A 26,086-nucleotide genomic window follows, 5' to 3' on the forward strand; every position below is an offset into this window, starting at 1 on the left:
ATAGATGATTCATAGAGTGCTAGTAAAGTGGTGAGTTTGATTCGTAGTTTAGTAAGGGAGTTTCATACTATGTTTGTTATGCATCAATTTCTGTCTCCTCCTTCACTTTGTTTGCATTGGGTTCCACCTCCAGTTCATTATGTTAAATTGAATTGTGATGCTAGTTGGTTTGCTCCTTCTGGTTATGCTGGTTTTGGTTGTATCATTCGCAATCATGATGGATGTTGGTTGAAATATTGCACTGGAAAAGTCGAAGTGTGCAGTGTTCTTTTTACTGAATTGTATGCAATTTGGAGAGGTTTACTTCTTGCTTGGGAGAGTGGATTTCGTGAGGTTATTTGTGAGACAGACTGTTTAAAAGCTCTTTTCTTGGTAAACCAAAGAATACTTAGTAAGGATATTCCGAAATAGGAATAGGATTTGGCAAAGCATACATGAGGTTATGAATTGGAATTGGAGAATCTCTATTTTTTTAATTCAGAGGACTGCAAACAGTATTGCAGATTGTATGGCTAAAGCAGCAGCTTTTGTCGTGGACATTCACTCGAATTGAAGCCAACCATGGAGTAAGTTTCAACATCTAATAGATTTAGATATGACTCTAACCAATTAATTTGGCTTTGTCTCTTTTTTTTTTCTTTCTGTTTTATTTAGTCACAAAAAAAAAAGAACATGATGTTTAATTTGGATACTAATTATAGAAGAAGCCATGCATGAATCTCTTACAATGAAATTAGATTTAAAAAATAGAATAATAATTACTCAAATATTTTCACACGATCATTTTTAATAATAGAATAGATCAAATAATTATACTTGTGTTAAATTAAATCAGAATAAATTAAGTCTAGTAACTATAAAATCTAAAAGATTCAATTTGTAATTACTAAATATAAATATTTATTGTTGTCATTGTTCACGTTAAACAATATAAGATGTATGTTCAATATTATTCATTCACTCATTAAATTCATATTAAATCCTATATCTTCGTTGCGAATGTTTGATTTCTCAATTAAGTATGTGTTTATAATTAAGTGATGTGTTGCAGATTTATTTTATATATATTTTTTTCAAAGTAAAAGTATATATATTCCCCTATAAATCATACATATCTTTGACACAGGACGTAGGTAAACACTAAAGACTAAAGACCAAAACGCACCCTTTAATCTATCTTCACATTTGGTTGTCTTTGAATTGATTATCAAATCTTAGTTTTCAATATTAACTAGTAGAAGGCAGCACCTAAACAACAACGTCCACACCTGCATGAAAGGTTCTTTGCTCCCTCTCTGGTTCCAGTTTGAAGCACAAACAGGACACAAATGTATCAAGTTTCATTCTTTCTTCATCAAACATAACATTGTTGAAAATCATCTCTTTCAATTCCTACCCTTCCAAACAAACCACATCACCGCAACAAACTCCTTTTCTTACTCATACCCCTATCTGCCCAAGCCTCAAAGCATTCCTTAGACGAACCCGCCCAAAGGAAAAGTACTGCACCGTTTCCAGTCACCCATACACAGTACACAATTTACATTTCTTTGTTCTATCTTTTCCTTCAGTTTCTTATAATTATTTAACAGAGTTGCAGGAAGAGCATGACGACCATATATACAACAATGACGAGGGTCGATGATGAACGAGAACGACTTCAACAACCACCGAGAGTTTTTCTGATGCCACTGTCCATGGTTGTTGGTTTTTCGCCTTTTTATTGTGCTGCTCAGCCAAGGTTTGTGGAGTGACTGCCGCTTCTAGAGCCTAGTCCCAATAGTTTGGTTGTGATCAGGCAAGTGTGGGCTGCCATCGCTGATTCCGAGTTCCAAATCATAAGCAGCCTGATTGACAAATATCGATTTGCTTCCATTGACACTGAATTCCCCGGCGTAGTCATCCTGCGCGCAACAAGAACTACCTGAGTCTTGTTCCATGAGAAACTTACCAAGTCATGAAGGCCAATGTTGACGCCCTCAAAATCATCCAGCTTGGACTCACTCTCTCCGATGAACACGGCAACCTCCCTGACCTAGGAACCAAAAACAGAACTCACTACATTTTGGGAAACTTATTTTTTGGCTAATGATGATGGGTTTAGGGAATATGTTAATATATTTTTTGGGTTGGAAATTGCAAAAGCTTAATACTCTTTAAGTTGAAAAAAATTATCATACATTAGATTTTTCATGTAACAACATTTTGTCTGTGAATTACAAAGTAGTATCAACTAGTTATTTTTTGGATATGACAATTGTTTTATAACACTTCAATTACAAAGCGGCTTTTTTTTCAGATAACAGTAACATATATTTGAATATACAGCCCTGGTTTTTAGCAGTACCATGTGGGACATTCATGATTTGCTTTTTTTTAATGTAGAGACTATGCTGATGCTTTTTACAAGAGATCCTTCTTCATTTGATTTGGGATTGTGTGACATGCATTGTGAAATGGAAATACTAAATATAAGTGCTAGTTTAGAATCAGTTGAATATTTGTTTTATGGCTAATTCTATATATTTATGTGTTGGGTGTTCTAGATCTCTGGAGCAGTTCTTGTTGACTTAGTTAAGTTGGTTTTGGGAGGAGGAAGGAAGCCAAATCTTTGCAGTAGTATGCTATCTGTGCCACTAATTGGTGTATTTGGTTGGGGCATAACTATATTAGATAGCAAACACGTGGACAAGAAAGTTTGGGCAGAATTGGATATTTGTCCTCTATTTGGTGTAAAACTCGTGATTTTTTAGAGGTTTTCCCCTGTCAGACATTTATAGAATCTGAAAACTCCACTTCACTAACAACCTGTTCTTTTCTCTGCTTTTGTTGTCTGTCTTAAAGATGTTCTGCTAATACATGTAATGCATAAAACAAATCTTTTGATATCTTCTTTAGTCCAAATCTCTTTGATCTGGTTGAAGCTTAATATTTGGGTCTACAAGAGCGTCCAATTTTGTCCAAAATATATATCAAGAAACATATTTCTTCGAGAGATGACAACTTTGGTTTTTCTGCTCTATAATTTCCTGCATTTCCAGTATAATTCTATATTCTATAACTGGGGAAGGGGTGATTTCACACAAATTCATTCCTTTACTTTCTATCTCTTTTGGCCTTTACAATCATTACATGTAATGGCAATATTATGAATCCATGTAGGCAACTAGATTGATGGATTGACCAAAGGAAGCATGTTTTTAGAGCACCAACTCCAAACATTAGAAAGGCACACCATTTCTAATAGGCATTTCAAGTATTTGGATTCAGAAGCTCAATAAATTAAGACATTAAAAATCTGTTTCCAAGCGGAAAGAATGAGTTGATGTTGAATCTGTTGAGTTCTGGCTCTATACTTTTGTTTATCTAGGGAGTTGTGTTTTGCTCTACATTAATGGTGGCCTTTTATAAGTAGTTAGAGTTATTCATTTTGTATGTAATGCAGATTTTGATGAAGATGATATTTCAGGCTTCATTGCTGATTATGCTGTGTGAGGAACTTCTCATGAATGCTTCTGGTAATGTCCTTGATGCTGTGTGATGTCAGCAGGCTCGTCAGCATATCTATATTTGTCATAGGCAATTATAAAACATTAACCTTTTTATCTTTGTATTATTGATGTCAATCCAAATCTGAATCCTTTTTCAATATCCATGAAGCAACTTTCTTGGTACTTTGTATCTAAGATTTTTATTTGACAAAGCAGGTTCATGATGAAGTGATATTGGAAGGGCCAAGTGAGTCAGCTGAGGTAGCAAAGGCCATAGTTGTAGAATGCATGGCCAAACCCTTCCATGGAAAAAACATTCTAAAAGTCGACCTCTCCGTTGATGCCAAGTGTGCTCAAAACTGGTACTCTGCCAAATAGAACATTCCATTATACAGCATGAAGTCCATGTCTATTTGGTAAATAAGTGATTTTGTTTGAAAGGCAAAAATAATGCCTCAAATAGTATTAGAGCAATGCTAGGGGCCAGCAATATTTGTGATTGGTAGCCATCAACTAGTCATCAATGATGATTTGATGGTGTGAGATTGGTGTGAGATTTCATCCAATGGCTCACCTTTCTCTGCTAGTTACATGCTGGCCAAAATGCAATAAAATTGCTGGCCCCTAACTTTTCCATAGTATTGTTATTTTCCTCCTTTGATTTCTATAGAGGTTTGGAGTTGTTTCAAGTGTTATGTTATGGTGATGCCAAAACATAACACATTTAACTTCCAAGATGGAAGCAAAAGGCCAAAATCAATGGTCTCGGCATCTGACTGCTTTAGTTGGCAGTTTTTTTTTTTCACTATTTTGAATCATACCTAAGTGTCATGCCTTGCATCATGAACCAGTATAGCCATTTTGCATGATGCAAGCATTATGTGATGTATATAAAATTAGTGGAAAATTAAAAAGTTTCTATTATTCTGTTTCTCTTAATTAGGGATGAGATTTGCAAACTTTTAAGATTTGTTTCGTTGCCTGTGCATAATTGTGTTTCATTTATTTAGATTTGTGTAGACAAAATATTTAATCTAAATTAAAGATACTTAGGAATTATAGATTAACTTATAAATTTTATATAAAAATATTTTAAATTTTTAGATCATGGTGGGTGTTCAGTTAATACTTATTTGTCAATGTTTAAATAACATCCTCTATTGCTAATATCCACTTAATAATATTAACTTCTGGTTTAGTTGTATGAATGTTAGTATTTCTTTTTCATGTTATTTTTCGCAGTTTGCATACTTTCAAGTTGATTCAAGACTTTCTATGACTTAGTTTATGGACATTCTTTATCTTACAATTGAAATTGAAAAGCATTCCTCGCATTATTTAAGATAAAACATGACGTTTGAATGAGTTAATACTCAATTTGATTTTTGAATTTGTACGAGTTTTAATTTAGTTTTTGTAGTTTCAATGATCTTTATTTAGCCTTCAAATTTTATAAACTAAATTCACATTAATTATTGGGATAATTTTTAACACATAAATGTTAATAGAGTCTTGACATGGAGAGACAAAATCATGCCCAAACTTGTAAAATGATGGCGATTTGGTTTCGGCGTTCAAATAGTCTAATAATGATGCTGGATTATTTGTTTTGGGAGTAAAAGTTTCAATAAACACTACTTATAATGTTTTTTAGTTATTTGAATGCCAAAACAAAAACGGCATTGCTTTACAGAATCTAACGTGGTATCTAACTATCTACGTCAGTATTTTGTTAACATCTGTGTATCGAAAATTATCCCAAAAACGACTAACTTGAATCAAGTTCGTAAAGTTTGGAGACTAAATAGAAACAATAAATATTTTAGAGACTAAATTAAGATTCACGTGTAAGTTTAGCAAATTTTTTTTTTGCCTTTGAATTTGGCATGAATTTAGCTTCTGATAAATATTAAATATTTAAAAATAATTTATTTTTATAATTTTTAAATATAAATTAATTTTTATCTCTTTTTAATAAATTAAGCAACTATATATAAATACCATGGCAAACTATGTGTACTGTAAAAAAAAAGACGTGTAAATAACATATAGAATACAACAATAAAAAAAAATCACATTCAAACTTGATACAATTACAGAAAAGGGAGCTACCATATAAAGTGGTCTTCAATAAATACATGGGTTATCCATGTTGATAACAAACATTTCAATTACTTTAAAATACAAATATATTAAATCTACCACATCATATTGAATATTAACATAATCATCCAATCAAATTCAATTCAAACAACACAACACAAACATTAATATAGTACTAGAGTACAACTTGGAGGATCGAGAATACTGTCTGAACAACAGTGAGAATAAGCAGAAAAATACCAGCAATGGAAGCTACCGTCCTCCACGGAGTGTTGCAGTAGTCGCGCTTCAAAGTTGCTACTTTTCTGTTCCAAGGCTTCTCACAGAAATCATTCAAGCCTTTAAGAATACAAGAATATTTCTCATTAAGACCTGAAGTCAAAATGTTCACTGCAAGACCATTGAACATTTTAGCCACAGCAATGCTATCACCTAACCGATTTTCAATTATTCCATTCTTAATCAACAAATCCACATCTTTGTCTGTGTCGATAAGAAAATCAATGATAAGGATGTAGTCAGTGAGGTAGGATTTGTAGATACAGTGACATTGCTCGAAAGCTAACAAATTTCTCAAAACTTCTTCGGTAGAGTCCTCCACTCTGATGAATGGAATTCTAAGAGTATGACCAGAAAGTTGCAAGTCTAGTAAGCAGTTACTAGCTTTGTTTACCTCAAACTTCACTCCTGCTTCCCTCAGCTGAGTTGCAGTATAGAGGTGTGTTACCTGTGCTTCTCTTGAGCATTCAGAGATTGATAAGTCAGAAGATAATAACAGAAGCTTTCTTGTTAGGTCTGTGAAATGAGCTATTCTACCAACATTGGTTAAGGATAGCCCATTCCTAGCCCATTCCTATTACCAGAAATGATACCACGAAGGATATAATGAGTGAGAGTTAACAGTGAAGGATTTGAGGTAGAAGGAAAAGCTAGATTGTAAAGCTTCTCAAGAACAAAGAAAGGGACTTGATTCTCAAGCAACAACAAATCATATTTCAAATAGGTCGATAACCGAGGTGACAGAATAAAGACATCATGACTTGACCACTGATTGAAATGGGACTTGAGTAAAATCTCTAATATGAAGCAGCAGTCCACCAATATTACCATAACATGTTCTTCCTCGCTAAGCTTGATGTCATCTGAGTAGCAACCACGAACCTTTGGCTCCAGTTCTTGCACGCAACTCACAAAACTTTCCAGGTTCTTCGTCTCGGTTCTTTCAATGAATTCTTTGAAATACATTGTTTTCTGGCCCTCCATGTTTAGCAACTTTTCGTTTCCATGGTGAAAAGGACCAATTGAAACAACCTTTGGAGTGTATGCATCTTCGTTGAGCTTGCGAATCTCATGAGGCACCCTATAGATGCAGCATTCATCTGTAAAGAGAGGATGTGCCTTCTCCATCTTTGCTTTAATCTTCATTATTGCAGCGTCACGAGGATTCGAATTTGCCATCTATATGTAATAATACTTAGTATGTGAAGGAACCATGTAAATTTATTAGGCTGCTTTTGTTTTTGGGTAACATAATAAGATATATTAAAAACAAGACAAAGAACAAAGATACAAAATTTTGTATTTATTGTATTTGATGATAAATTAAAATAAATTATGAAAATTTAATTTATTTTTATTTTTTTATTTAAAAATTTAAGACGAAAAATATAATAAAAAATATAATTATAAAAAATTAACTAGAATAATAAAAAAATAAAAAATAAATTATGCTTTTTATTAGTGTTTTTGTGGTCTTCTAGTTAAGATGAACACAAAATATACTAATTCAATATTTTTGAACACATTATTTTTATTCATGTCTTTTCTATCAAACACAATTTAATGTCTCTATATCTCTATTTTTGTGTTTTATCTCTATAAACAAACGCAGTCTTATTTATTATGACATCCTTTAAAAATTTGCCATCTCAACATCAAATTTATTTACTATACAACATGATCTATCTATATAGTTACATTATCATCTTTATAATATATAATAAAAAATAATATTTATTTATAATTAACCAAAAATATTATTTATTTAGCACCGAAAGACTACGGTAATAAAATTATTTACTTTTATATTCTTATGAGAGAACCTTTATATTTGTCCGTATGATTATTTATTTCTTTACCTTTATAATTACTACTATATTATTAGTTAGTGTAGAAAAGACAAAAAGATATTTTTGCAAGATAATATAATAAACAAACTCACCTTGCGGCCTTTCTATGTATAAGAGTCTTGCCCGCCTTTGACTCAATGCCCTACAGCAACAATTGAACTTTCTGTCAGAAATCATTATTTTATGTGGTTTGAATAATAAACACTTCTAATAAAAACAAGACATTGTATGACATGGAAGGAATAGGAAAGACAACCTTACACAAAAACAAGTCGTGTTAGATGACAACAATTCCAAATAAATGGCAATAGATATAGTGATGAAGCTGCGAAAAGAAGCTGATCTTAGCTACATAACAAAGGTAAGTATATCACTTTTTCTTTTTGGATGCTCCTATATATTTATTTTTTTCATGGTCAAAGGCAAGTATCACCAAGATTATGAAATGAGAAACACATTTATACAAGATTGGCATTTATTTTTGTGTTGCGTTACAAGATTGATGGTTGAGATTTGATGACTAGAATCTAAGTTTTAATACCAAAAAAAAAGAGTTTTTGTATGATTATTTATTTATTTTAAAGTGTTTCTACATTTCAACTTCTATCTTTGCACCATATTCTTTATTTCTCAAACACATTGTTTTTTGCACACGATGAAGGACAAAGCTGCTGCTGTTAGAAATTAAATCATCCTCACTAAGTTGAAAATAAAACCAATATAATTATCTTCTCTTAAAATTATTTGTATCTCTTCCAGATATGCTAATCTCTATTACTCTATATATGTCATGTTGGTTAGTATTTCTTTTTAATCACTCTTGCTAGTTTGTATGATCTCTAGCTTTTAATTGGTACGTTGAGAAAAATCATGGCTATATATATGACATTGTGTCTTCGTCGGATGATGATCCTTATGACATTGTAGCTTTGAATACTAATTTCGGAATAAAAGCGTGTAAATAATGCAAAGAAAACAACAATATTCAAACTTAGAGGTCTTCAATAAATAATAATACATAACATAGTGACCCTTACATGATATATGGACTACACATATTCATAACAAACATTTTAGTTCTTCCAAAATACAAACATATCAAGTCTACCATATTATATATTGAGCATTGAACATATAATCATCCAGTCACAACACAAACATTAATGTAGCACTAGTATCTAGTGTACCACTTGGAGGATAGAAAATACTGTCTGAATAACAGTGAGAACAAGCAGAAAAATTCCAGCAATTGAAGCTACTGTCTTCCATGGAGTGTTGCAATAGTCGCGCCTCAAAGTTGCGACTTTTTTGTTGCAAGGGTGGCCACAGAAAGCATTCAACTCTTTGAAAATACGGATATATTGCACGTTAAAATCTGGATTTATAACCCGCAGTCCAAGACCATTGAACATTTCAGCCACTGCATTGCTATCACCTAACCAATTCTCAATTATTCCTTTCTTAATCAACAAATCTACATCTTTTTCTGTGTTGATAAGGAAATCCAAGGCTACAATATAGTCAGCGAGGTAAGATTCCTTCATACAGTGGCATTGCTCAAAAGCTATCAAATTTCTCAAAATAGCTTCAGTAAAGGCTGTCACTCTAATAGACGGCACTCTAAAATTATGACCTGAAAGTTCCAAATCTAGCATGCATTGGCTATTTTTCTTTACCTTAAACTTCACTCCTGCTTCACTCAACTCAGTGGCACTATAAATGTGGGGGAACTCTGCTTCTCTTAAGCATCCAGAGAAGCCAGAGGATGTTAATAGAAACTTTCTTGATAGATCTATGAAATGAGCTATTCCAGAATCGTTGGATAATAGCCTAAGAACATCGCCGGAAATGATACTATCAGGAAGGATGATACTATAAGGAACAATATAACGAAAAGCGAGTGTTAGTAATGGAGGAGAATCAAGAGCTAGGTTATAAAGCTTCTCAAGAACAAAGAAAGGAACTTGATTCTCAAGCAACAACAAATCACGTCGTCTCCACCCATGATAGCTCTTAAGTAAAAATTCTAATATGAAGCAGCAATCCACCAATATCACCATAACATGTTCTTCCTCAGTAAGCTTGATGTTATCTGAGTAACAAGCACGAACCGTTGGTTCGAGCTCTTGCACGCAACTAACAAAACTTTCCAAGTTGTTTGTCATAGATCTTTCAATGAACTGTCTACAAAATATTCTTTTTGGCTCCTCCATGTTTAGCAAATATTGATCCCCATGGTGAAAAGGACCAATTGAAACAACCTTTGGAGTGTATGCATCTTCATTTGATTTGCGAATCTCATGGGACACCCTGTAGATGCAGCATTTCTCTGTAAATCGAGGTTGTGCTGCCTCCAACATTGCTTTAATCTTGATTGCAACATGAGGATTCCGATTTGCCATCTAGCTGTATAAATAGTATACAAAGGAAACATGTTGATTATAATTAGGTGAAAACTCAGGTGAAGTCCGTGAAGTTGATATCAGTCAAATTATCTAACGACTTTCAGGTATCAACTTTTAGGTAAAGTCTACTGCACCTGAGTTTCCACCTAATTATAATCAACATGTTTCCTTGTGATTATTTATTTATTTACCTTTATAACTATTACTATATTATTAATTAATGCTAGTAAAAAAGACAAAAAGATATATTTTGGAAGATAATATAATATAGTAAGACAAACTCACATTGCAGCCTTTTAATATATACGAGTGTTGACTGGCTTTGACTCGGTGCCCTACAACAACGGTTGAACTTTTTGTCAGAAATCATTATTTTATGCGGTTTGAATGAAAAACACTTCCAATCAAAACAAGACATTGCATGGCATGGGAGGAATAGGAAAGACAACCTTACCAAAAAAGAAGCAGTGTTATGTGATGACAATAATTCCAAATAAATGGCATGAGCATATTCAAGATGAGATAGATATAGTGATGAGGCTGGGAAAAGAAGCTGATCTTAGCTGCATAACAAAGGCAACTATATATCACTTTTTTTTCGTTTTGGATGCTGCTATATATTTATGTTTGAGGAGTGCTAGGGGACCAGCAGATTTTATGAATTGTAGCCATCAATTAGCCATCAAAAATATATTTAATTGTGTGAGATTTCATCTAATGGTGGAAAATCACTCATTTTCCTTTTGCTGGCCAGATTTTAATAAATCTGCTGACTGCTGGCCCCTAGACTTTTCTTTATGTTTTTCATGCTTAAAGGAAAGTATCAAGTTTGACATTTTAATAGCCCAAAAAAATTAGTTTGTGTATTATTATTTACAAGTTTTTTTTTCATAATAATATCACAAAATTATAAATTTTTTAAAATAAATTGTATTTTATTATTTAATTTTTATTATAAAATTTTAAAAATTAATAATATCTAATGTTTTATAATAAATATTAAAAATTTAATTAAATGAGAGAAAACGAAGAATAAGAGATTTTTATTCTGCTTTACTGTCTTTTATACAGTAAATATTTTATGGGTTAGTATTTTTTTTTGTTAGAAATACTTTTCGAATAGACACCTTCCAGTTAAGATATTAAAAAAAAATTAATTTTTATATTTGTTATTTAAAAATAATTAATTTTTATATTGTTATTTATTTATTTTTAAGTGTTTCTGTCTTTGCACCATATTCTTTATTCCTCAAACACACCATATTTTTAAGCTTCTAAGGCTCCACCAGTTTCCAAAGTAACTCCTCATTGGAGGAAAATTTTATTCAAGTAAAATTCTTACACTCGAGAAATTCAGCAACATAGTTGATAGAAATTCAGCTACATAACATAAACATTAATAATATAGTATTAATGTACACCTTGGAAAATAGAAAATACTGTTTGAATAACAGTGAGAATAAGCAGAAAAATTCCAGCAATAGAAGCTACTGTCTCAACTTTTTTGTTCCAAGGGTGGTTACAAAAAGCATTCAATTCTTGAAAAATACGAAAATATTTCACATTAAAATTTGGATTCAAAATATTGACTCCAAGACTATTGAACATTTCAGCCACTGCATTTCTATCACTTAACTGATTCTCAATTATTCATTTCTTAATCAACAAATCTACATCTTTGTCTGTGTTCATAAGAAAATAAAAGAAACAGATATAGTCAGCAACGTAGGGTCCGTTGATATAGTGACATTGCTCGAAAGCTAACAAATTTCTCAACAAAATTTCAGTAGTGTCCTCCACATTAATGAATGGAATTCTCAAAGTATGACGAGAAAGTTGTATGTCTAGTAAGCATTGGCTGTTTTTGTTTACCTCAAACTTCACTCCTGCTTCATTCAACTCAGTTGCACTATAAATTTGTGTTACCTGTGCTTCTATTGAGCATCGAGAATTAAACTAATTGTTTAAATAGAATTTTTTGATAAAGTATAAGAAAAAAAAGCTAATATATGCTTTCTTTCCTCTTCAATCGGTCTTTGTTTATTTTTATATTCACATATGGAAAATAATTTAACGTATGTCTTGGTGATTATTTATGTCTTTATCTTTATAACTAATTCTATATCAGTTAATGTAGCAGAAAGGTCAAAAAGAAAATTTTGGAAGATAATACAATAAGACACACTCACCTTTCAGCCTTCGTGTATTTGGAAAATGAAACGATATGAGAGTGTCGCCTTTGACTTAGTAGTGAAGTACCCCATACAACACAACTCAAAAGTTTTGGAAGCATCACAAGTGATTGTGTGGCATGGTGAATATGACACACAAGCTTATAGAAAACATGAGACAGATATATAGCTGAGATTGGGAAAAGAAGCTGATCTTAGCTGCAAAACAAAGACAAGTATATGATCCCTTTATTTTTTCTTGGATGCTCAAAGGCAAGTATCACTGAGATTATGAATTAAGAAACATATTTGTACAAGGCTTAGCCTTAAAGTATACTACAGTATGACTAGTCATTGACACATTATAATTTACTACTGCTAGCTTTTCCTTTTGGCATTACAAGAGTGTGGTTGAGATTTAATGAGTAAAAGCTAAATTTTAATATAAACAAAATGAGTTTGTGTATTATTAACTTTGCTACTTTTAGTACTTTACTTGGCTCACCATTGTTTTGTGAAAAAGAATAGCAAGCAAGTAATGCAGAAGAAAATTGTGTAGTTTTAGTTCATTTCACAAAGTATTCAAATACACAATAGAAAGATATTAGAGGATGTATATATTTACGTGTAATCCAATTAGATTGTGTTATATTCCAGCCAGGAAGTTAGTTAGAATAAAACCAGATTTGGTAGCTTTAGTTAGACCATTCAGCTAAGACCAACTATATAAACCTGATAACCAAGATTATCAGTTTAAGCTTTTCATTCCTCTGTTCATTACTTGTAACCCAAGAATAGATTGTGAACCCTTGCGCGTCACTTTGATTGGTTTCGTCATTGAAGGTGGTTACTTGTATAAGAAGCTTCCAAATCAAGGCTGCTGAAACAGCAGCATCATCATTCAATTCTTCCTTCTTCCTTCTTCCGTTCTTGATTCACATATTCTCATCTCTTCTTTTCTTCTTTTTTCTCAAGCTCGCACAAACTATCATGATGTTTTTAAAGCTAAATTTTTTCATATTATGGAAAGTTAGTATCATGATAACTGCTAATAAAACAAAATTATGCAAGTGCCTCAAAGTGGCTACTTTTCTGTGCCAAAGATGTTTACAGAAAGCATTCTCAGCATTAAAAGTTTCATGGATAATGTTCTCCTCAAGACAATTGAACAATTTATCCCCTGCTTTGCTATCACCTAAACAATTGATTTGGGAGCATGATTGTTTCAAAGCTACAAATGTTCCCGAAGCAGGTAAAGATCGTAATGTTTCAAACCTTAAGATAGAACATGATGTTTGAATACTAATTTCAGAATAAAGATGTGGAAATAATGTATAGAAACCAGCAAGCAACAATAAAAAAATATCACATTCAAACTTGATACACAATTACAGAGAAGGCAGTTGCCTTATGCAGTGGTCTTCAATTACAAGGATATCAAACATTAATCTAGTACTACTGTACTCCTTGGAGAATAGAAAATACTGTCTGAATAACAGTGAGAACAAGCAGAAAAATTCCAGCAATAGAAACTACCGGCTTGCATGGAGTGTTGCAATAAGTCGCAACTTTTTTGTTCCAAGGGCGTGCACAAAAATCATTCAACCTTTGAAAAATAAGGGAATACTGCACATTAAAATCTGGATACATAATGTTCACTCCAAGACCATTGAACCAATTCTCAATTATTCCATTCTTAATAAGCAAATCTGCATCTTTGTCTGTGTTGATAAGAAAATCTATCACAGCAATATAATCAGCAAGGTAGGATTCATTGATGCAGTGACCTTGCTGGAAAGCTAACAAATTTCTCAAAACAACCTCAGTAATATCTTCTACTCTAAAGAATGGGATTCTCAAAGTATGACCAGAAAGTTGCAAGTCTAGTAAGCACTGACTAGCTTTCTTTACCTCAAACTTCACTCCTGCTTCCTTCAACTCAGTTGCACTATAAATTTGCAACTTTCTAAGTTGTTTGTCTCGGATCTTTCAATAAATTGTTTGCAATATAATCTTTTATGGTCCTATATTAATTTTTTTGAGGGACTAAAACCAAAACACCCTATATTAAATCCTTTTAAATTAGTTTGTATATAGTCTCCACTCAACTTAAAGTCCTATTAACACCGATAAACAATACGAAAGCCCCATGAGCAAAACAAGATTAGTAAATTACTTAATCCTTTCAATAGTAGTTATTCGGGCAGAGCATATAACACAAACCTTAAAAATAGCCTCCGAAAGACTTGCCTGCAAGGAAAATATATAAACAATTAATTGTTCTCCAAGGGATGCCAGAAAAACTATGGCACATCAAAGGACCAATAGACATGGCAACTTGCCAATGCAGAGAGAACTAGATAAACATTTTTTCATTAATGTATTTCTAATAAGCAAATGCTGAATAAGATCATCCAACATAAACATGTAGAGGGAGTTTTTCATCTTTGTGATTTCAATACTGAGATAATAACTAAAGATTTTTAACCTCGTCAAGTCAAATTCAAATACATTTCCAAATTTACTGAATAATACTTCCAGTATAAATTGCATGAACATGCAAGACAAATATGCCCTAAGGTATTAACCATGGTTACCTCCTATCTTGTTGTCAAAGGCCTCATGAACATCACTATACCTATTGTAAAGAAGACATTCTTCTAGAGTCAGCTTGCTTTTCAAATATGAAGGCAAGGGTTTATGTTTATGTACCTCTATACCTATTGTAAAGTAATGTAATCATAACTCACAAAATGATTCAACAGTGGATACACCCTTACATTCTCCTTTTAGAGCATAAATAAACTAAAGTAGGTAACCAATTCAGAATACTGGTAAGAAGAACTTACCATGCTGCTCCCCCATGAGTTTCAAGTAATAAATTAACTGTTTGAATTTGTATAGTCATTCCATCTGAAATCTGATGGAAGTCCACAGTCAGTGACAATGAGGAACATTCAAATTGAACATGCACATCAGACAAATGATTTCTATTTGCAACAAACTATCAATCCATATCCTAAACTAGTATCTCTTCATAGATCTTTATTTTTATGCTGCATAAGGATCTCTCAACAATCAATAGCAACAACGTTAAAGTTGACAGGATGGAGAAAGACAAAAAAATGTGGAGTCCAGCTAAGACATGAAGTGATTCAATTCAAATCTTCCAACTCTGTTAAACAATAGTTTTCTGTCTTCATTTCCATTTTCAATTGTGTACATCCATTGTAAAGTTTAACAACTACAAGCATCACACAACTAGTAAAATACTTTTGTCTTTTGAGTTCCTGGATCTCATTTAGTGAAATAAAATAGACCCTATGTTTAAATTATATTTATTAATTAGTATATATTAAAAAATTAATCTTCTTCCTTATTTCACAATTTATATGGTGGCGTCAAAGTTATATATTTTAAAAATTAGGAGAAGTCATGCATGAATCTCTTGCAATGAAATTAAATTTAAAAAATAGAATAATAATCACTCAAATATTTTCACTTAATCGCTTTTAATAATAGAATAGATCAAATAATTATATTTGTGTTAAATTAAATCAGAACAAATCAAGTCTAATAACTATAAAATCTAAAAGATTAAATTTGTAATTAATAAATATGAATATTTATTGTTGTCATTGTTCACATTAAACAATAAAATGTGTATGTTCAATATTATTCATTCATTAAATTCATATTAAATCCTATATCTTCGTTGCGAATGTTTGATTTCTCAATTAAGTATGTGTTTATAATTAAGTGATGTGTTGCAGATTTATTATATATATATTTTTTTCAAAGTAAAAGTATATATATTCCCCTATAAATCATACATATCTTTGACAGAGGACGTAGGTAAACACTAAAGACCAAAACGCACCCTTTAATCTATCTTCACATTTGGTCGTCTTTGAATTGATTATCAAATTTTAGTTTTCAATATTAACTAGTAGAAGGCCGCACCTAAACAACATAGTCCACACCTGCATGAAAGGTTCTTTGCTCTCTCTTCAGGTTCCAGTTTGAAACACAAACAGGAAATATATCAAGGTTCATTCTTTCTTCCTCAAACATAACATTGTTGAAAATCATCTCATTCTTACCCTTCCGCACAAACCACATCACCGCAAGAAACTCCTTTTCTTACTCATACCTCCATCTACCCAAGCCTCAAAGCATTCTTTAGACGAACCCGCCCAAAGAAAAAGTATTGCACCGTTTCCAGTCACCCATACACAGCACACAATTTACATTCCTTTGTTCTGTCTTTTTCTTCAGTTTCTAATAATTTAACAGAGTTGCTTTTCAGGAAGAGCATGACGATCATATATACAAGAATGACGAGGGTCGATGATGAACGAGAACGACTTCAACAACCACCGAGAATTTTTCTGATGCCACTGCCCATGGTTGTTGGTTTTCCGCCTTTTTATTGTGCTGCTCAGCCAAGGTTTGTGGAGCGACTGCCGCTCCTAGAGCCTAGTCCCAATAGTTCGGTTGTGATCAGGCAAGTGTGGGCTGCCAACGCTGATTCCGAGTTCCAAATCATAAGCAGCCTAATTGAACAAGCGCCGATATGGACCATGCGAGGTGGTCTGGCCACTCCCTTCCGGCATGAACAAGGATCATATATCGGCTGAATTCCAGTGAGTGAAACCTCAAGTGTTATTTAACTTCTTATTTGTTGACTATTTAAGATTAGCCACTGATGCATAGTTCATTACATAGTTAATACTTAATAGTATTCTAAAATCAAATTTCAATTCCGCTAGAAAACTAAGTACAATCATGATTCATAAAGACTCAATATCTCACAATCACATAAGTTCATTTGAACTTACAAAAGAAGTGTTAGTGTTTGATTGAATCTATGTTAACATTCTTCATCAATAGTAGACACATGTGAATTGAAGCTGATATTTCTAATCTTGTTTTCTTTGTTTCTGAAATTTCAGGGATGGATTTCTTCAGATAATAATTCCTAAGATTTGAATGAGCGATAATGTTGATTGCGGCCAAAACATATTTTGGAGCATTTGTTTGGTTATGATCATATCATATCATATCATAAATAGATCATAAGATAGACTATGTTGTGCTTTGGAAATGCTTTTATTTCTTCTGTACCTGTCTATCTATGTCTTATTTTAAATGCCACTAAACAAAAGAATTTGGCTGAACCTTAGTATATACATATTTATGGCTTAATTTTGATTGATCAAGATATTATTGCTGATCTTATTTTACATTGTATGTTGATTTATTTGAAGATTTATTTGAAGATTTATTACCGGTTATGATGAATACATAAAAACCAAAGTTAAAATATCCATTATATTCAGTATCATTAAGCTGAATAAACATTTCAAAATATATAGAGACAACTTTTATGCAGCAGCAACTGAATCATTCTCCTCCTTTCACCAGACTTTGGATTCACATCTTATATGATCTAATTTGCAAAATAACACAGGCAATCTTGCAAGTAAAAAGAATTAAGGAAATGATAGTAAAACCAACGCTGGCAAAGGAAACTTTTATGGTAAATAGCTACTTGAAATATATGAATATTTGTAATTATTTATCTTTCCCTTCAATATATTGTACCTTGGAATAACCTAAATAAATAACGGAAGAAATCATAGTCATGTACATAAAACATAAGCAAAAAGAAAAGACCACTCAAATTGAGAGCCAAACTCAATTTCACTTAGACCATGCTTGAGATTAGTCACCATATTCAAAGGGGTATTCAAGACCTCGTTGGGATTCAAGATATATTTTGCTAGATTTGGGTTATATAAATTTATACAAATATACAGTGCAAAAAAATCATGTGTCATCATGTGTGAAATGACATTACTAAAAATAGGAGTGGCAATATCATTTTTCTAATTAAAATATCCTATAATAATCACCATTATCAACTTTTTACTTGAACTTGAAAAGGGGATTGAATCAAGTTAGCTTAAAACCTTAAAATTCAAACTTTGTTTTCGCAGCAGCTTAAATTGCAGGAGATTATTTCATTTTATCTCGTATGTAGAACAAATAAAGAGTAGGGAAAAGGAGAAAGAGACCAACATATATCCTGGTTCGAATTCTTTGTGCAATGAATCCTACATCCAGTCTCCTGTCTCCACCACAAACCATGGTGGAATTTCCACTATAATCCACTGATTATATTCACCAATACTATTAGTATTGAATTACTTCCTAATTCAACTAGTATCTACTCCAAGTGCTTTCTCAACTTGGAAGGGGAATCCTAACAGATTCAAAACTCACCAAGTGCTAACCCAACTTGGCAAGAGAAACTAATCCTAGTTCAACAACTCAATCACATCAGAAATCAGTAGCTCTTATGCAACTCTCTTGGCTTTTCAACCTCACAAGTTCGGCCTTTTTTCAAAACAGAAAATGACATAAGACAGCCATAACAAAGAAAATCATAAATTAAGCTTGAGTAGAAAAAAAAGATTTCAGCTTCATGTTTGTGATGATGCTCTGTGTGTGTTCTCTCTTTTTCTTGCTTTGAAATTGATGTAGTGAAGCTCCTTATATGTCTTCAGCTTGCCTTCATTGTTGCTTCTTCCTTTTGCTTGTCCTTGCTGCCCGTTAGAGCTGTCACAGCTAGCAAACAGTCCTTCTTCATCATGCTCCACTACTCTTGCTGGATGAGGAGCCTGTCCACTCTGTGGTCCATTGTTTTGCTTTCTTCCTAGGCATGCACTCTTTTTTCATTTTCTCCATTTCCCTGCTGCTACTGCTATTTGCAAATTTGTGTTTTGCTCACCCACTAGCCGAATGTTGCTCTGCTGATGTCTTTGGGATAGTGGAGATGTCTCTGTGTCCTTTTTGCTTTCAGAGTCACACTTGTCCTTGCATGGTCGAATTGTCCTCTTATTGCTTTTATACATAACCATGTAATTGCTGAACGGTGGTACATGGAGGAGCTTTGGCTCTTTAAGTTGCTGAAGCTTATGCTAGTCTTGGGTTTATTTTCTTGAATAACCAAAGGAGTAGACCAGCTTCATTTTGGTAGTGAGAGGAGTTATGGACCTGTCACAATAAAACACACATTAAACAATATTGGCTTTCAACCCAAAGCAATGTTTGTATCATTTATAAAACCCAAAATCAACTTGGATTTAACATGCATAAATTTGCATAAGTTCGCAGGAGACACAAATTTAAAGGAAAGTTATGGAAATTTCAGAATTACGAACTCAAATAGTTGTTCACTTCGTTTTGTTTATTTAGAAATTAAAACAACAAAAATCATGGCTACTCTAATGTCAAATAATACTGTCCATGAGAGATTGATCACTTCAAAGCTATTACGGCATAATTGCACCAAGGTTTACGTTAATGTTATTGCAACTTTTGTTTCAGATTTCATTTCATCAGCCTTAAAAATAACTGTTAGTCGCATTTGTAGAGTTGAGACGGAAAGACTTGGGCATTTATTGATACAACTTGGATAAATGTTTCCATGCATTTTATAATTAAAATGGGACCACTGACCTTTCACTCCATATCCAGTGATTCTTTCTACAGTAAGCTCAATCTTGGTAGTATAATTTCAGGCGGATATAGATGATATTTTTATGTTGCAATTATAATAAATCAGATCAATGAATACTGAAGTGAACAAATGCATTCTTGTCTTTATGAATTCAATTCATCATGGAGAAGTAGCTTATCAATGAGCAAAACTAAACACACAAATAGACATGAATCTAACCTTTTTCACATATCCTATAGGCCGATTTGATTTGCTAATGACCTCCATATGGATTCAATCCTGAAAAATAATAAAAAAAAGAAGTACAAATTGAAAATTTAGATTACTAACTTTTCACGACGTGAACAAGTGGGTTGAATTCCAAAAATTTGACTCGTGGTCAATATGCTCTCATTTAAAACATCAACACGTTTTTCCATAAATAATTCATAAATTTTATCAGGACACCACCTGCAAAAGAATAATAAAATTAATCAAATATAAAAAGACTTAACCTATAGTATAAGTAATATATTTACAATTTTCATTACCAGGTGCTTCCTTTTTTATCGTGGTACTTTGTGTGCTTGATACAGTTTGTAGTTGTAGATACTCCGAAACCGGTGATGGTTGATAAAAGGCCCAATAGACAGCTAACAAAAACCTTATTCTTCGATTCACATCCCAAAATAAAACCGAATCGAGAGCCCACTTTATTCTAAAGTCGGTATCACTAAATTGAAATTATTTTTAGTTAAGAAGGTTTCTCATCATGTTAACTAATTAAAAAAATAAACAATAAAAAATACTTCGAATAGACTCTCAATTGATTCAAACATAAATCTTCAACCTTCTTTATGTATAGGGTGCATTCTTTAAATGAAAAATTTAAAACCTTATTAATAATATTTAGTAAGATCATGACATCAGACGATAGCTGTTCTTTTTTATTTTTGTCTTATTCTTTTATCTTCGTTAGAACTCACGTCTCTGTCCATTACATATTTGAACCTTAATACCATCTTTCAAACTTAAATTCACGTGGTATTCACCCTTTAACTGTAACATTTTTAGACCTTCACAGATAGGTTTAAAGATTGATATAAAATCTTCTCTTATGTTCTCCCACCAATCTCCACCCGTCCATTCAGCTTTCAAACTTATTTTTGTCTCTAGCAAAGAATCCAAATCCGAATCATAATATTCTGAAATTATTCTTTTCCGTCATAAAAGCAAAAAATTCATTCTCAAAAATAGATTTTCATCGAAAATACTCCACTTGACTTATCTTGTGCATCAACGCTCTAGTTCATCAGCCTTATGTTCTTCAGAAAACTAATTATCCATCACTCTTTATGGAAGAGGGGAAGGCAAATTTGAAAACCCACTATTATCAGACTCGTGCATTCAATAGTAACAAAACGCTATTTTTTAGATATCTCAGACTCACATAACACATTTTTTTTTAAATTAAAAAACATCTAAAGAAAATTACCAATATTAAGACTCAAGTAATTTTCTAATTTGTAATTTAATTACTTAGTAAACAAGCATTTATTAGCTTAGAAGATAACTCGGTTTTTGATTGCCGAAAGAGTGATGAATGATAGCAAAAAATATACCACATAATTATGGCCTAAAAAATAGATGTATATTACACGTGCAGTTTTTGCATATACATGTAATTTTTGGGCCATAATTCTGTGATGCTTGTTTACTAAGTAGTTAAATTACAAATAATAAATTGCTTGAGTCTTAATGTAGTTTTATTACTATTACATACACGGGTCTAGTAATAGTGGGTTTTCAGATTTGCCTTCCCATCTTCCATATAGGCTGTTGGTTAATCAGTTTTCTAAAGACCATAAGGCTGATAAACTAGAGCGTCGATACACAAGACAAGTCAAATGGAGTATTTTCGATGAAAAATCTATTTTTGAAAATACATTTTTTACATTTATCACGGAAAAGAATAATTTCAGAATATTATGATTCGGATTAGATTCTTGGCTAAAGACAAAAAAAAGTTTAAAGGCTGAATAGACGGGTGGAGATTGGTGGGAGAACATAAGAGAAGATTTTATTTCAATCTTTAAACCTGTATGTGAAGGTCTAAAAATGTTACATTTAAAGGGTGAATACCACGGAAATTTAAGTTTGAAAGATGGTATCAAGGTTCAAATATATAATGGACAAAGACGTGAGATTCTAACTGAGATGAAAGAGCTAGACAAAAATAAAAAAGAACAGCTATTGTCTGATGTCACGACCTTACTAAATATTAATAATAAAGTTTTAAATATCCAATTTAAAGAATGCACTCTATACATAAAGGAGATTGAAGATTTATGTTTGAATCAATTGAGAGTCTAATCGAAATATTTTTTATTGTTTATTTTTTTTAATTAGTTAACATGAGAAACCTTTTTAACTGAAAATAATTTCAATTCAGTGACACCAACCTCAGAATAAAATGGGCTCTCGATCGGATTTTATGGTTTTCTAAATTATCCAAGGTTCTGAGAACCGAACCAGTCATCGAATCGCTCTAGTCACTGGTTCACTGATTTATTTGTCCAATCGGTCCAACCGTAATTCAATCTGAAAAACCGTTTTAAAATAAAATAATAAATAAATTATAAATATACATACTAAAATATAATTATGGTCTAATATAAATCTTAAAATATCTTCCAAATTTAAAAACACTACATGAAATGTCATCAATCAAAACCATATGATCTTATCAAAATACAAACTCAAGTTTTTTTTGAAACACTCTTCAAATATATGTTTAATGTTTCCAAGCACTTTTGTCATCATCATCAATCAAAACCATATGATCTATGATTTCTTTTGAAAAAATAAAATCCCGTAAGGAAACCATAGCCGTAAGTAATTGAGAATATTTGTCAAACTCAACACCAAGACATAGAACAAGTATACATATAGAACAATACCAAACAATCCAATTCTCAATTCCATGAATCATAAACTAAAAAAGATGTCTAAAATATCCACAGAATCAATCAAATTCAGCATTAAAAAATATCAAAAACTAAATTTTGCAGTTAAACAGAATAAAGTAAAGATGGGATTTATACTCATATTCCCCTTCATCTTAAACCTTGTCTCATACTTTGTGAGTAGCAACACAAGCACAACCCAATTCAATTGGAACACCAGACTCAGAACTATCACTCTCCAAACCTATGTGACAAATTCTACAATCCCTCTCCAAATCATCTTTATTAATAATATTAACATAGCCAACTAATAAATGGATATTGAAGCTTTAAACTTTATTTAACAACAAGCTGTAACATGGCTCAAATAACAAATTAACCAAGTTAATTAATACACAACTCCAAACACAGCAAGTAATCTGCTTCATACACTCCTCAAAAGCAGTCCCAAATCATTTACAATAACAGTGAACTATGCTTCATAAACTACTCAAATTATCAAAATCAGAAACATGAAACACACTATTTAGAATCTACAGAGGCATACCAATTTCAAGAAATGCATAATTGGCACAATTTATCAAAGCATGGCAAAGCTAAATTCTCAAAGAAAAATTTTAATTGAACACAAAAACACAGCACAATGGTCAACAGAGCACAGTAGCGAAGAAGACACAAAACAGGCATACCCCACATGCAACACTTAGTTTCAAAGGATTCAAGCCTGAAGAACTCATCACCTTCTGCGGTTGAAAAATCAGAATCATTAACAATGTAGTAATTCACAGTAAAAACAACAAGATTCACAAATTAATTAACACTTATTCAACCCATAACAAGTTCACAGATTAACTAACAACAATTATTCCACAATTATTATTAAAAAAGAATACCTAGAAGCTAGAAGCCCTAGAACAAGGCAGAGCAGATCCTAAGCAAAAGGGGGACAAGGGCACGACTGAAGGGATGACAAGTGGAATAGAGATAGTGCCGGCGACGATGGAACAGAGCTGCGCAACGGAGGCAGGAGGCGAACCCGGCGACGATGGAACAGAGCTGCGCGATGGTGGAACAGAGCTGCGCAATGGTGGAACAGAGCTGCGCGATGGTGGAACAGAGCTGCACGATAACAACGGTGGCTTCGAAGCTCGTTTCCGCGGCCGGAGCTGGACAGAAGCGAGGGAGTGAGATCAATGACGGTGAGAGGAAGGAGGAGTTGGAGGGTGATGGGAGGGATGGGTTCGCTTTTAGCCGTTGTGTGGAGCTAAGGTTGCTGGGTTGGGTAATTGGCTAGGGCATCCCAGCATCCAAAATGATGGCGTTTTGTATAAGTTAAAAAACCGGCAGGATACTGGTTCGGTTCGACCGAGCAATTTCCGGCCGGTTCAACAGTCCAATATCGATTTTTCAAATCTCCAGTTTCAATGTCTGTCTGAACCGTTATTTCCTTGGTTTGCGGTTCGACCAGTCGGTTCGAACCGGTTTTCAGAAACTTAAAATTACCAAATTACATCTCAAATTAAAAAAAATTGCAACCTAAACCCGCCATTTCCACCGTGGACAGTTGCAGATCGCCGTGATAACCGAGACAAAACAGCTTTGCTACGGCAGAGAGCTCAAAATCCGCAACGGCATATCACAATGGGGCCGTCATGGCTGCCATTTTATAACACGCATAAATACCCCAAAGCGCGGCAGGTATATAGGCACAAAAGGTTCAGCGACAGTTTCGGAATTAAGCAGAGTGGAAAAATTGAGTGGGTCCCCAAGTATTGTTAACTTGGCAGACATTGAGAGAAGGGGAATGCCATGCTAAGACGTGGGTTTGCGCATGGTGCGTATAAAGGGGAGGAAAGGAAAGGCAGGCTGAATTTGGGAATTGACTTGGGAGAGTGGGGTTGCTATATAGCCCTATTTCCGTTGGCTTCTTGTTGAGATCCAGACTCATCAGGGTGAATAATACTATTATACTACTCCGTCTAGTTTCTATGTTTGGTTTCCTACAATTTGGCACCAAAGCTCTTGTTTTTGAAGCTTTGTGAGCCTTCTTTTTAATTCTGCCATGGAGGATATGATGAATACGTTAAAAGATGGCTAGTGAGGGTGGCTGGTGGGGCGAAAAGGGAAGAAACGACAAAGAGGGAAAGGGGTGGCGGCAAAAGGGGAGGGGATGGGTTGGTAGCAAAAGGGGAAGGGAGGCGAGGCACAACAATAAAAGGGAAGAAGGGGAGCGGAGGGGAGGGGTGGGGGTGGATGGCAGCGGTAGATTAAGGGATATATAAATTAAGCATTCTATAATTTAGTAGGTAAAGATTAACATATAGAAATTTTTGTACTTTACATACATAACATATGTCCCAAAAGAGTTTTAATAATGAGTTTACATTTTCAATATATAATATAGTAACTTTGGTCATTCTAACCACAGTTTAATACATGCATATTGGATCACCAGTTTCAAACTACAACATTTAACTCTAGAAGCAAAAACTATCACTCCAAACAATTTAATTAAAATAATAAAAGCTAAATTATTTTCCTTTTATAAGAAACTCACAATGATTAATAGATGCAACCGCTACTATCACTTAAATTGTGTATTATGAATTAAAAGACTAAACATGAGTGTGGTAGTGTTTTGAGTTGTTATCAATTAGAATCTATATTAGTAATGGAGGAACAGCCTAGAGCCAACTCAACAACAAATAAAACGGGGTGCAAACATCAAGCTAGAAAACAGATACAAAATAAAACCCAAAGAATTGGAAACACCCAAAAATTAAATCAAACCACCAAGGTTCACTGGTTCAATGGTTTACTGGTTCGACCGAAATTCAACCGGTTTAATTAAATACAACAACAACAACAACAACAAAGCCTTGTCCCACTAAGTGGGGTCGGCTACATGAATCAAACGACGCCATTGTGCTCTGTCATGTATCATGTCTACAGTGAGACCGTTTATATGTAGATCTCGTTTGACCACCTCATGGATGGTCTTCTTAGGTCTTCCTCTGCCTTTCGCCCTTTATCCATCTTCCATCTCATCCACCCTCCTGACTGGATGTTCTATCGGTCTTCTTCTGACATGTCCAAACCACCTGAGACGCGATTCAACCATCTTTTCCACAATGGGTGCTACTCCAACTCTCTCCCTTATATCTTCATTCCTTATTTTATCCAATCGCGTATGACCACTCATCCATCTCAACATCTTCATCTCTGCCACACTCAGCTTATGTTCGTGCTCCCCTTTAGCCGCCCAACACTCCGTACCATAAAGCATAGCCGGTCTTATAGCGGTGCAATAGAAT

General features: G+C 33.3%; 4 protein-coding genes and 2 long non-coding RNA genes across 8 annotated transcripts in view; 1 reads left to right on the plus strand and 5 right to left on the minus strand.

Moving 5' to 3' along the window:
* The window catches only part of LOC107496509 (DNA polymerase I A, chloroplastic/mitochondrial), a 56,156-nt gene extending 51,785 nt beyond the window's left edge, over window positions 1-4,371 (plus strand). For 2 of the 3 annotated variants that reach the window (XM_052251690.1, XM_052251692.1), the window contains exon 12: window positions 3,708-4,370. In XM_052251690.1, the coding sequence (XP_052107650.1) occupies window positions 3,708-3,869 (162 nt within the window). In that variant the 3' untranslated portion in view covers window positions 3,870-4,370. Of the gene's footprint in view, window positions 1-3,707 lie in introns of all 3 variants that reach the window. The other variant, XM_052251693.1, reaches the window with a different exon arrangement.
* A 1,398-nt stretch (window positions 4,372-5,769) lies between these two features.
* Window positions 5,770-7,052, minus strand: LOC107496406 (UPF0481 protein At3g47200-like). Its single transcript, XM_052252055.1, has 2 exons — window positions 6,702-7,052; window positions 5,770-6,447 (listed from the first exon to the last, which is right to left on the minus strand). Exons 1-2 carry the CDS (start codon window positions 7,050-7,052, stop codon window positions 5,770-5,772), a joined length of 1,029 nt encoding a protein of 342 aa, XP_052108015.1.
* A 1,849-nt stretch (window positions 7,053-8,901) lies between these two features.
* On the minus strand, window positions 8,902-9,888 carry LOC107496546 (UPF0481 protein At3g47200-like). Its single transcript, XM_021126941.2, has one exon. It carries the CDS (start codon window positions 9,886-9,888, stop codon window positions 8,902-8,904), a length of 987 nt encoding a protein of 328 aa, XP_020982600.2.
* A 3,760-nt stretch (window positions 9,889-13,648) lies between these two features.
* LOC107496407 (uncharacterized) lies at window positions 13,649-15,165 on the minus strand. The gene is made up of 3 exons (XR_008001554.1): window positions 15,149-15,165; window positions 14,523-14,549; window positions 13,649-13,905 (listed from the first exon to the last, which is right to left on the minus strand). It is a non-coding gene; the product is annotated as an uncharacterized LOC107496407 (long non-coding RNA).
* A 3,271-nt stretch (window positions 15,166-18,436) lies between these two features.
* LOC127740706 (uncharacterized) lies at window positions 18,437-20,338 on the minus strand. Its single transcript, XR_008001532.1, has 3 exons — window positions 20,158-20,338; window positions 20,047-20,106; window positions 18,437-19,361 (listed from the first exon to the last, which is right to left on the minus strand). It is a non-coding gene; the product is annotated as an uncharacterized LOC127740706 (long non-coding RNA).
* Window positions 20,339-21,982: 1,644 nt separating this feature from the next.
* The window catches only part of LOC127740474 (uncharacterized), a 7,977-nt gene continuing 3,873 nt past the window's right edge, over window positions 21,983-26,086 (minus strand). Inside the window, exon 2 of the mRNA XM_052251442.1 lies at window positions 21,983-22,407. Coding sequence (XP_052107402.1) covers window position 22,407 — 1 coding nt within the window. The 3' untranslated portion in view covers window positions 21,983-22,406. The remainder of the gene's footprint in view (window positions 22,408-26,086) is intronic.

This window comes from Arachis duranensis, chromosome 7 (genome assembly GCF_000817695.3).
Source record: "Arachis duranensis cultivar V14167 chromosome 7, aradu.V14167.gnm2.J7QH, whole genome shotgun sequence".
NCBI classification, from domain to species: Eukaryota; Viridiplantae; Streptophyta; class Magnoliopsida; order Fabales; family Fabaceae; genus Arachis; species Arachis duranensis.

Coding starts and splice junctions, on each gene's coding strand:
- LOC107496406 (XM_052252055.1), bottom strand. CDS start 7,052: ATGGCAAATTCGAATCCTCGTGACGCTGCAATAATGAAGATTAAAGCA. Junction 6,448..6,701: donor GCGAGGAAGAACATGTTATG/GTAATATTGGTG, acceptor TTCTGGTAATAG/GAATGGGCTAGGAATGGGCT.
- LOC107496546 (XM_021126941.2), bottom strand. CDS start 9,888: ATGACAAACAACTTGGAAAGTTTTGTTAGTTGCGTGCAAGAGCTCGAA.